General features: G+C 44.9%; 1 protein-coding gene across 8 annotated transcripts in view; it reads left to right on the forward strand.

Annotated features, from left to right (window-relative positions):
* The window catches only part of DNAAF4 (dynein axonemal assembly factor 4), an 83,954-nt gene that overhangs the window by 63,746 nt on the left and 8,117 nt on the right, over positions 1–12,091 (forward strand). For 2 of the 8 annotated variants that reach the window (XM_055279218.2, XM_055279222.1), the window contains exons 7-9: positions 620–773; positions 3,397–3,502; positions 5,217–5,492. In XM_055279218.2, coding sequence (XP_055135193.1) covers positions 620–773; positions 3,397–3,502; positions 5,217–5,326 — 370 coding nt within the window. In that variant the 3' untranslated portion in view covers positions 5,327–5,492. Of the gene's footprint in view, positions 1–619; positions 774–3,396; positions 3,503–5,216; positions 5,493–12,091 lie in introns of those variants that run through there. The other 6 variants (XM_055279219.2, XM_063639421.1, XR_008657816.2 and 3 more) reach the window with 5 other exon arrangements.

The raw sequence follows: 12,091 nt of genomic DNA on the forward strand, positions 1-12,091 counted from the left end.
ACCAAAAAACCCAATTTTTTTATATTGAAAGGAATTTATTGTCTTACATAACTAAACAGCTAAAGGTGTTTTCTATTTCAAGTAAAGCTTGATCCAGCAGCTTAACTGTATCATGAAGGGCTCGGTTTCTTTCTGCCTTTTATTTCTTTCATATTTCCATAGTATCAGCTTTATTCTAATGCCAGCTCTTCCCACGGTGTTAAAAATGGTCAGCAACAATGTGGGCTATGTGACTTCTTCACTTATATCCAGCAGGGGGAGAAATTTGCCCAACTTTTCGTTCTCCAACTTTGAAACCAACCCACAGGCTTCATTCTAAATAGAACAATATAAGTCACACAAGCCCATCCCTGAGTCAATTTCTGGAGCAAAAATAATACAAATATGCCTACTGGCTTAAATTACTAATGTCTACCCTTGGAGGTGGGAGTGAGATCCATTCCATTCAAATGACAGGCTGGTATATGTGAAAAGAGATGGATTCAGTGCAGCCAACGTTTACCCTAAAGAGAATGCAAAAAGAGGTAAGCCATCCTCTTTGTCAGATACAATTAGATATTATTTCTGTGTTTCTGTTTCAATGTTAAATTGTTTTTCTTCTCTGTTTTTGTCTCATTAGCAAATTGTTTGCAACAGAAAACTATTTGGCAGCTATCAATGCATATAATTTAGCCATAAGACTAAATAATAAGATGCCACTATTGTATTTGAACCGGGCTGCTTGCCACCTAAAACTAAAAAACTTACACAAGGCTATTGAAGATTCTTCTAAGGTATGGATATCTATTTATGATATATGGTGCTTTAAATATATCCTTCTATTAATTGATTTAAATGATGATCTTTTTCTGTTCAATTGAAATAATTAAGATGCAAAGATTTTAAAGATTGTCTTTCTTATTTAACTGATTTTTTACTAATGGACAAGGAACTGGTGTTTTTTTGTGACTTCTATGAATAGTTAGTTAGATTAAAAATCAGTTGTTACTGACCGGGCGCAGTGGGTCTCGCTATATTGCCCAGGCAGGTCTCGAACTCCTGGGCTCAAGCTATCCTCCTGCCTCTGCCTCCCTGAGAGCTGGGATTACAGGCGTGAGCCACCGCACCTGGCACCCAGCCCAGATATCTCTACAATCATTTTCTCATTTGCAGGGTAACTTAGTGTATTCTACTTTCCATTACTAATATTTCATGTGTATGTCTTGAACTTCTACAGCTTTTTCTTTTTTCCATGTCAAGATAACTTGTTTTAAGGGAATATCATGTGCAAAATCCCTTAGGTGGCTTCTTGAGATTGAGGAGATGGAGGACACAACCAAGTCCTCCTCACTTTGATATCATACGACTTTCAGGCCGGGCGCGGTGGCTCACGCTTGTAATCCCAGCACTTTGGGAGGCCGAGGCGGGCGGATCACGAGGTCAGGAGATCGAGACCACGGTGAAACCCCGTCTCTACTAAAAATACAAAAAAATTAGCCGGGCGTAGTGGCGGGCGCCTGTAGTCCCAGCTACTCGGAGAGGCTGAGGCAGGAGAATGGCGTGAACCCTGGAGGTGGAGCTTGCAGTGAGCCGAGATCGCGCCACTGCACTCCAGCCTGGGCGACAGAGCGAGACTCCGTCTCAAAAAAAAAAAAAAAAAAAAAAAAAAAAAAAAAAAAAAGATATCATATGACTTTCATGATCCAGTTTTTCTTTGACTCTCACAATGCAAACAAATATTTGTGGAATGAATGAATACAGTCTGAATACAAAAGCCCACAAATGCTATTTAATAATTCCTACTAGTAAAAATAAAGCTGTGGACATGTGAAATGATAAGCCGAATAATAACCTTGGAGGGGTATGAATCCCACATAGGAACAACTGAAAAATTCCTTAAGTTGTTCAACATATCTCTTCTGGAAGACCTGATAATAATTATTTGTTTTTATATATATATGTATATATTTATATATATATATTTGTTTTATATATATAATATATCTGTATTTGGTAAATTCCTGTACCAGCTAAGCTAAAAATTTAGGTGAGTGCTTGAGGCTATTTTTATTTTTTTTTGAGACGGAGTCTCGCTCTGTCGCCCAGCCTGGAGTGCAGGGGCACAATCTCTGCTCACTGCAAGCTCCACCTCCCGGGTTCACGCCATTCTCCTGCCTCAGCGTCCCGAGTAACTGGGACTACAGGCACCTGCCACCACGCCCGGCTAATTTTTTGTATTTTTAGTAGAGACGGGGTTTCACCGTGTTAGCCAGGATGGTCTCGATCTCCTGACCTCGTGATCTGCCTGCCTGGGCTTCCCAAAGTGCTGGGATTACAGGCGTGAGCCACCGCGCCCGGCCGAGGCCTTTGTGTGTGTGTGTGTGTTTGTGTGTGTGTGTGTGTGTGACAAAGTCTCACTCTGTCACCAGGCTGGAGTGCAGTGGTGCGTTCTTGGCTCATTGCAACCCCTGCCTCCCGGATTCAAGTGATTCTCCTGCCTCAGCCTCCTGAGTAGCTGGGATTACAGGTGCCCGCTACCACATCTGGCTAGTTTTTGTATTTGTAGCAGAGATGGGGTTTTGCCATGTTGGCCAGGCTGGTCTCAAGCTCCTGACTTCGGGTGATCTGCCCACCTCAGCCTCCGAAAGTGCTGGGATTACAGGCGTGAGCCACCAGGCCCACCCGAGGCTTATTTTAAAATTAGAATTTTTACCATGTTTTTGCTTGTTTTTTTTTTTTTTTTTTTTCTTGATACGGATTCTTACCCTGTCACCCAGGCTGGAGTGCAGTGGCGCGATCTCGGCTCACTGCAAGCTCCACCTCCCTGGTTCAAGCAATTCTCCTGCCTCAGCCTCCCAAGTAGCTAGGACTATAGGTGTGCACCACCACACCCAGATAATTTTTGTATTTTTTTTTTTTAGTAGAGACGGGGTTTCACCATGTTGGCCAAGCTGGTCTCAAAATCCTGCCCTCAGGTGATCCACCCACCTCGGCCTCCCCAAGTGTTGGGATTACAGGCGTGAGCCACCACGTCCAGGCTTTTGCTTGTTTAAATTAAGAAATTATAACTTTTGGCCGGGCGCGGTGGCTCACGCTTGTAATCCCAGCACTTTGGGAGGCCGAGGCGGGTGGATCACAAGGTCAGGAGATCGAGACCACGGTGAAACCCTGTCTCTACTAAAAAATACAAAAAATTAGCCGGGCGTGGTGGCGGGCGCCTGTAGTCCCAGCTACTCGGAGAGGCTGAGGCAGGAGAATGGCGTGAACCCGGCAGGCGGAGCCTGCAGTGAGCCGAGATTGCGCCACTGCACTCCACCCCGGGCGACAGAGCGAGACTCCGTCTCAAAAAAAAAAAAAAAAAAAAAAAAAAAAAAAGAAATTATAACTTTCTTGTAATAATTATATATATTTTGTAAGGCACTGGAATTATTGATGCCACCTGTTACAGACAATGCTAATGCGAGAATGAAGGCACATGTACGACGTGGAACAGCGTTCTGTCAACTAGAATTGTATGTAGAAGGTAAGGAATTGATAGAAATAGTTTAAGTCCCAAGTTATACTCTGAAAAAAATATCATTGGAATTATTTAAGATTGTGACTTTTAAGGACTCCGTTTTTTAATATTTTTAGCATTTATTCTTAGTAATGTCTGCAGCATATCTGACAATACATGATTTCTAAATTATATTTAAAAAATTCATTGAAGAAGAGAATTAAAATAAGTGTGAACAACAAGTTTCAGTCTAGAAAAATGCTATATTAGCTCGGTGCAGAGGCTCATGCCTGTAATCCCAGCACTTTGGGAGGCAGAGGTGGGTGCATCACCTGAGGTTGGTAGTTCGAGACCAGCCTGAGCAACATGGAGAAACCCTCTACTAAAAATACAAAATTAGCTGGACGTAGTGGCACATGCCTGTAATCACAGCTACTTGGGGGGCTGAGGCAGGAGAATCGCTTGAACCCAGGAGGCGGAGATTGCGGTGAGCCGAGATCACGTCATTGCACTCCAGCCTGGGCAACAACAGTGAAACTCCTTCTCAAAAAAAAAAAAAAAATGCTATATTACCAGACAACTCTTCATAGAAACATGTGTGATAAATGCTGGGTGTGGTGCTTCCCCCCTGTAATCCCAGGAACTGGGGAGGCTGAGGTGGAAGGATGACTTGAGGCCAGGAGTTTGAGACCAGCTTGGGCAACATAGTGAGACCCTGTCTCTTAAAAAAGAAATACATGATAGGCTGGGCGCGGTGGCTTATGTCTGTAATCCCAGCACTTTGGGAGGCTGAAGCGGGCAGATCACAAGGTCAGGAGATCAAGACCATCCGAGCTAACACGGTGAAACCCCGTCTCTACTAAAAATACAAAAACAAAATTAGTCAGGTGTGGTGGCGGGTGCCTGTAGTCCCAGCTACTCAGGAGGCTGAGGCCGGAGAATGGCGTGTGAACCCGGGAGGCAGAGCTTGCAGTGAGCCAAGATTGCGCCACTGCGCTACAGCCTGGGTGACAGAGCAAGACTCTGCCTCCAAAAAAAAAAAAAAAAAAAAGATAAAATATATAAATGATTTGAGATATCATGGATATTTATCTCAAAGAGCTTCTTTGGTCGTACCCTGTATGTATGTATGTATTTGTGTGTGTGTGTGTGTGTATACACACACACCTAAGCTCGGAAATAACTGATCTACCATAGTGCATGCACATTGCTTATATTTGTTAGATTGTATTAAGGTCTGTAATTTAGCTCCATGTATACAGAAAACATAGCATGTATTTTATTTTATTTTAAATAGATTTAGGGGCCAGGCACGGTGGCTCACACCTGTAATCCCAGCACTTTGGGAGGCCAAGGTGGGTGGATCATGAGGTCAGAAGATCGAGGCCATCCTGGCTAACACGGTGAAACCCCGTCTCTACTAAAAATACAAAAAATTAGCCAAGCGTGGTGGCAGGTGCCTGTAGTCCCAGCTACTCGGGAGGCTGAGGCAGAAGAATGGTGTGAACCCAGGAGGTGGAGCTTGCAGTGAGCCGAGATCGTGCCACTGCACTCCAGCCTGGGCAACAGAAGGAGACTCTGTCTCAAAAAAAAGAAAAAAAAAAAAATGGGAATCTAATTTAAAACTTGGTACTTGTCCTGAACCATGCTACTAGTGGTTATTTTTAACAACTATTGTCTAGATAAAAGAAGTGCTAATAAAATATTTATTGTATTCATCATCATTGCTATATAAACACAGGCCTACAGGATTATGAAGCGGCACTTAAGATTGATCCATCCAACAAAATTGTACAAATTGATGCTGAGAAGATTCGGAATGTAATTCAAGGAACAGAACTAAAATCTTAATGACTATTAGAAGTAACTAAGTATTGTTATAAATTTTTTTAAAACAACTGGAGGCATCTTTGTACATATTATGGCCAATTGTACAGAATCACTTTCTGTTTAGTACTCTAGTTCTGTTGAGGGCAAAATATTGTAAATCTATAGAAAATAAACTGTTTGACTTGAATCATTTCTGAATAAGTAAATCTAAATAAGAATCTATTTTAATTCCTTATTTCTTCATATTAATACATACGTATACCTTTTTGTGTTACTGAATTAAGCTTGCCCTTGTAACAAAATATGTTTTGGTATAGTTACCAGGACACTTACTGATTAATTTTTAACAAGGTAGAATTTTAAAATAAAAGATTTATAAATAACTTTTGTTTGTATTAATATACCATCTAATTGACTGAATGGTTGACTTTGGTATAATAAATATTGACAGGTTTTCTGTTAGTTTCCAAATGCACAGAACCTTGTTTTTTGTTTAATACTTCTCTAATGCTTGTTGTTCAAGATTAGACCAGTTCAGCCTAGTATAAAACAACTGTTTAGAAAACCTTATATTCAACTTCAGTTATAGGCTGTGCACCTGAAAACTGATCATATTTCATAATACTATCTGGTGAAGATACATTTTCGAGTGAAATATTTTTCTAGTACCTCCAAGTAGACAAGGGGGAAAAAAGGCAGCAAAGTGTAAGATATTAACCTGGAATATTATGGTATTGGCATTGGATTGCACCATCAATTTGTGTTGTATCACTGGGATTATGCAAGTGTTAAGCACAATAGCACAGCTTCCCTTTTGCATGTAGTTACTGTAATTGTCTAATTAAATTTTAAAGGTTTTATTTATTTATTTTTTTGAGATGGAGGGAGTCTCCCTCTGTCACCCAGGCTGGAGTGCAGTGGCGCGATCTCGGCTCACTGCAAGCTCCACCTCCCAGGTTCAGGCCATTCTCCTGCCTCAGCCTCCCGAGTAGCTGGGACTACAGGTGCCCGCCACAACGCCTGACTAATTTTTTGCATTTTTAGTAGAGACGGGGTTTCACCATGTTAGCCAGGATGGTCTCAATCTCCTGATTTCGTGATCCACCCACCTGAGCCTCCCAAAGTGCTGGATTACAGGTGTGAGCCACCGCGCCCGGCCTTTTTTTTTTTTTTTTTTTTTTCTTGAGACAGAGTTTCACTCTTATTGCTCAGGCTGGAGTGCAGTGGCCTGATCATAGCTCACTGCAACCTCCACCTCCCAGGTTCAAGTGATTCTCCTGCCTCAGGCCTCCCGAGTAGCTGAGATTACAGGCGCCACCACACCTGATTAATTTTTTTGTATTTTTAGTAGAGACAGGGTTTCATCATGTTGGCCAGGTTGGTCTCGAACTCCTGACCTCAGGTGATCCACCTGCCTCGGCCTTCCAAAGTGCAGGGATTACAGGCATGAGCCACCGTGCCCGGCCTTATTTATTTATTTTTGAGATGGAGTCTGGCTCTGTAACCCAGGCTTTAGTGCAGTGGTGCAATCTTGGCTCACTGCAACCTCCATCTCCTGGGTTCAAGCAATTCTCCTGCCTCAGCCTTCCAAGTAGCCGGGATTACAGGTGTGTGCCACCACATCCGGCTAATTTATATTTTTAGTAGAGACCGGGTTTTACCATGTTGGCCAGGCTGGTCTCGAACTCCTGACCTCAAGTGGTCTGTCTGCCTCAGCTTCCCAAAGTGCTGGGATTATAGGCAAGACCCCCCCGTGCCTGGCCTCACAGATTTAGTTTAAAGATCTAATTGACCTTTATCAGTGACTTGTGAATCAAGCAGCATCTTATATAAAGATTTAGAAGAGACACTGCTAGAGGTGGCAGAATAAAATGGCCTTTGCAAAATTATGATTAAGACAGTGAAAGAGGCTGGGCGCAGTGGCTCAAGCCTGTAATCCCAGCACTTTGGGAGGCCAAGGCAGGCGCATCACAAAGTCAGGAGATCAAGACCATCCTGGCTAACACGGTGAAACCCCATCTCTACTAAAAATACAAAAATTTAGCCGGGCATGGTGGCAGGCGCCTGTAGTCCCAGCTACTCGGGAGGCTGAGGCAGGAGAATGGCGTGCACCCGGGAGGCGGAGGTTGCAATGAGCTGAGATTGTACCACTGCACTCCAGCCTGGGCGAAAGAGCCAGACTCCGTCTCAAAAAAAAAAAAAAAAAAAAAAAAGACAGTGAAAGAGATTTAACTTAACTGAATTTAGCTTGCTTTTAACCTCCAAGCTGTCCTTGTTCATTCCTGGGTGTAGGCTGAACTAACTTTAAAAAACTTAGTTTATAGTTTAAACAAAGACAGTGACAGCCCTTTCCCAAAGCCTACCTCCTTCTTGCCTGGGGACTAAATTGCCTTTGTAGGACTAACATTAGCCACAAGATTAAAAATTATAGTTTATGCTGGGCATGGTGGCTCATGCCCATAATCCCAGCACTTTGGGACACTGTGGCAGGTGGGTCACCTGAGGTCAGGAGTTAAGAGAGCAGCCTGGCCAACATGGTGAAACCCCGTGTCTACTAAAAATACAAAAATTAGCCGGGTGTGGTGGCAGGTGCTTGTAATCCCCAGCTACTTGGGAGGCTGAGGCAGGAGAATCACTTAAAACTGGGAGGTGAAGGTTGCAGTGAGCGGAGATTGGGCCATTGCCCTCTGGCCTGGGCGACAGGAGTGAAACTCCATCTCCAAAAAATTTATGGTTTATAAGTCATACTGCTGGAGGCCAGGCACGGTGGCTCACGCCTGCAATCCCAGCACTTTGGGAGGCCGAGGCGGGTGGATCACCTGAGGTCGGGAGTTCGAGACCAGCCTGACCAACATGGAGACACCCCGTCTGTACTAAAAATACAAAATTAGCTGGGCCTGGTGGCGCTTGCCTGTAATCCCAGCTACTTGGGAGGCTGAGGCAGGAGAATCGCTTGAACCCGGGAGGCGGAGGTTGCAGTGAGCTGAGATGGCGCCATTGCACTGCAGCCTGGACAACAAGAGCGAAACTCCATCTCAAAAAAAAAAAAAAAAAGTCATACCGCTGGAGGCTACAAAATTCTGACCCTCCCTAAACTGCTCCTAAGATCAGTGCTTACAATATTTTGCAGACCCTGCACTTAATGAATCAGCTGGCACCACCCAGATCAATAAACTGACTCATCTAATCTTGTGGTCCCCCACCCAGGAACTAACTTAGCACAAGAAAACAGCTCCAACTCTCTATAATTTCATCTCTAACCAATGAGCACTCCTGGCTCACTGGCTTCCCCTCACCCACCAAGTTGTCTTTAACAACTGTGCTCCCTGGCTGGGCGCGGTGGCTCACGCCTGTAATCCCAGCACTTTGGGAGGCTAAGGCGAGTGGATCACGAGGCCAGGAGTTCAAGAACAGCCTGGCCAAGATGGTGAAACCCCGTCTCTACTAAAAAAAACAAAAAAATTAGCCGGGTGTGGTGGTGGGTGCCTGTAATCCCAGCTACTCGGGAGGCTGAGGCAGAGAATTGCTTGAACCCAGGAGGCAGAGTTTGCAGTGAGCCGAGATCGGGCCACTGCACTCCAGCCTGGGCGACAGAGAGAGACTGTCTCAAACAAAACAAAACAAAAAACAAAACTCTGGTCTCTTGCACAGCTGGTTCTGTGTGAATTACTCTTTCTCTATTGCAATTTCCGTGTCTTAATAAATTGGCTCTGTCTAGGCAGCAGGCAGAGTAAACCCCTTTGGGGGTTACAAAAACAATTGGTATTTATAAGGTAGCTGAAGCAGGAACAAGAAACAGCATAATACGAAAAGTGGGTTGGTTGATGTAACTTCAGATCACTTTCCTTGCAAGAGTTAAAACAGCGGGGACTTCCCTATCCTGCCAGCTAAAAGGGGCCTGTTTTGGGATTTGGCTATCTTCTCTGTCATGATTTATCAGAAGATCAGATAAACAACTAAATTTTGGGCCAGGCTCAGTGGCTCAGGCATGTAATCCCAGCACTTTGGGAGGCTGAGATGGGCGGATCACCTGAGGTCAGGAGTGCAAGACCAGCCTGGCCAATCCCATCTCTACTAAAAATATAAAAATTAGCCAGACATGGCCGGGCGCGGTGGCTCACGCTTGTAATCCCAGCACTTTGGGAGGCCGAGGCGGGTGGATCACGAGGTCAGGAGATCAAGACCACGGTGAAACCCCGTCTCTACTAAAAATACAAAAAAAAAAATTAGCCGGGCATCGTGGCGGGCGCCTGTAGTCCCAGCTACTCGGAGAGGCTGAGACAGGAGAATGGCATGAACCCGGGAGGTGGAGCTTGCAGTGAGCCGAGATTGCGCCACTGCACCCAGCCTGGGCGACACAGCGAGACTCCGTCTCAAAAAAAAAAAAAAAAAAAAAAATTAGCCAGACATGGTGGCAAGCACCTGTAATCCCAGCTACTCGGGAGTCTGAGGCAGGACAATGAGACAGTGAAAGAGAGCTAACCTAACAGACTCCATCTTGGTTCTAACCTTTAAGCTGTCCTTGTTCCTTCCTGTGCATAGGCTGAACTAACTTTGGGAGGAATTTAGTTTATAGATTATAGTTTGAAACAAAGATGATAACAACCTTTCCCCAAAACCTTTTCCTTCCTGCCTGGGGATTAGACTGCCTTTGTAGGACTAAGAAATTAGCCATAAGATTAGAAATTATGGTTTAGGAGTCATGCCGTTGGAAGTTACAAGATTCTGACCCTCACTAAACTGCTTCTAAGATCGGTGCTTGAGATATTTTGCAGACCATGCACTTGCTGGATCAGCTGGCACCACCCAGCTCAATAAACTGGTTCATCCGATCTTGTGACTTCCACCCAGGAACTGACTCAGCGTAGAGGGCAGCTTCAATTCCTATTGATTTCATCTCCTACCTAACCAATCAGCACTCCTGGCTCACTGGCTTCCCCCCGACCCCCCAAGTTGTCCTTAAAAACTGTGATTCCCAAATGCTTGGGCAGTCTGATTTGATTAGTAATAAAATGCCGGTCTCCTGCACAGCTGGCTCTGTGTGAATCACTCTGTCTCTATTGCAGTTCCCCTGTCTTGATAAATTGGCTCTGTCTAGGCAGCAGGCAAGGTGAACCCATTGGGCAGTTACACTAGTGCAAGAGGTTCAGTCCAAATCAGTGGCCTTCCATACATTTTATTTAACACATCCCAGAAAGAGGTTGTGAATTATATCAAGCAAAAGGGTTCTGTCCCAGACCAGGTTTGGGATGATTTTTCTTTTCCACATGTTAGCTCTTTGCTGACAGAGGTCAAAATATTAGTCCTAATACAGAGATATTGTCTAGTAGTTTAGTGTTATATAAACCTATTCTGTCTTGGTTCCCTAGTGTAGACGAAAATCAGAGTTGAACAGTAGTTAAAGTGAAAAAAAATGCTTTTACTCAGTAACTTATAATAAGGAAAAAGAGACCTCAGCGTGGAACGAGGCTCAGTTCTTTTCATTCCTGTGAGGCCTGATAATAAAACATGAAAAAGGGCCGGGCGCGGTGGCTCACGCTTGTAATCCCAGCACTTTGGGAGGCCGAGGCGGGCGGATCACGAGGTCAGGAGATCGAGACCACGGTGAAACCCCGTCTCTACTAAAAATACAAAAAATTAGCCGGGCGTGGTGGCGGGCGCCTGTAGTCCCAGCTACTCGGAGAGGCTGAGGCAGGAGAATGGCGTGAACCCGGGAGGCGGAGCTTGCAGTGAGCCGAGATTGCGCCACTGCACTCCAGCCTGGGCGACAGAGCGAGACTCCGTCTCAAAAAAAAAAAAAAAAAAAAAAATAAAACATGAAAAAGAACTAGGCTCAGTTCCAAATATGGCATGGACAAGTAGGGATTTATAGCCAAGGAGTAGGTTGGGTAATGAAGGTGGTCAGTAGATGAAACATTACTAAGAGAAAACATTAGGGGTTAGACGAATTCTGGTTAAATTGACCTAACAGGTTTCTTGCTGAAGATAGGTATCACTGGGGGGATGGTAGGGAATGAGGAATCTGGTCAAATATCAAGGGTGATCAGATATTGACGGTGGGGATTCTGGCTAAAGGAACTTGGCAGGATTCTTGCCATGACTGGGCTCTTAAGAGCAAGGTATGTGGCTGGGCATGATGGCTCACGCCTGTAATCCCAGCACTTTGGGAGGCCGAGGTGGGTGGATCACCTGAGGTGGGGAGTTCAAGATCAGCCTGATCAACATGGAGAAACCCCATCTCTACTAACAATACAAAATTAGCCAGGCGTGGTGGCACATGCCTGTAATCCCAGCTACTCATGAGGCTGAGGCAGGAGAATTGCTTGAACCCGGGAGGTGAAGGTTGCGGTGAGCCGAGGATGCACCATTGCACTCCAGCCTGGGCAACAAGAGCAAAACTCCACCTCCAAAAAAAAAAAAAAAGGCAAGGTGCAGCCGGGCACAGGGTCTCACGCCTGTATTCCCAGCACTTTGGGAGGCTGAGGCAGGCAGATGATGAGATCAGGAGTTGGAGACCAGCCTGACCAACATGGTGAAACCCTGTCTCTACTAAAAATACAAAATTTAGCCGGGCGTGGTGCATGCCTGTAATCTCAGCTACTCAGGAGACAGGCAGGAGAATCGCTTGAACCTGGGAGACAGAGGTTGCAGTGAGCTGAGATCGTGCCACTGCACTCTAGCCTGGACAAACAGCAAGGTGCAAGGATGGGGCCTAGTCGAAAAAGTGGTTCACAGGAGCCTATCTAGAGTTTGGTCAAGGAGAGACCTCTTAATCACTAGCAAGCC

This window comes from Symphalangus syndactylus, chromosome 5, assembly GCF_028878055.3.
Source record: "Symphalangus syndactylus isolate Jambi chromosome 5, NHGRI_mSymSyn1-v2.1_pri, whole genome shotgun sequence".
In the NCBI taxonomy this organism is placed as follows: Eukaryota; Metazoa; Chordata; class Mammalia; order Primates; family Hylobatidae; genus Symphalangus; species Symphalangus syndactylus.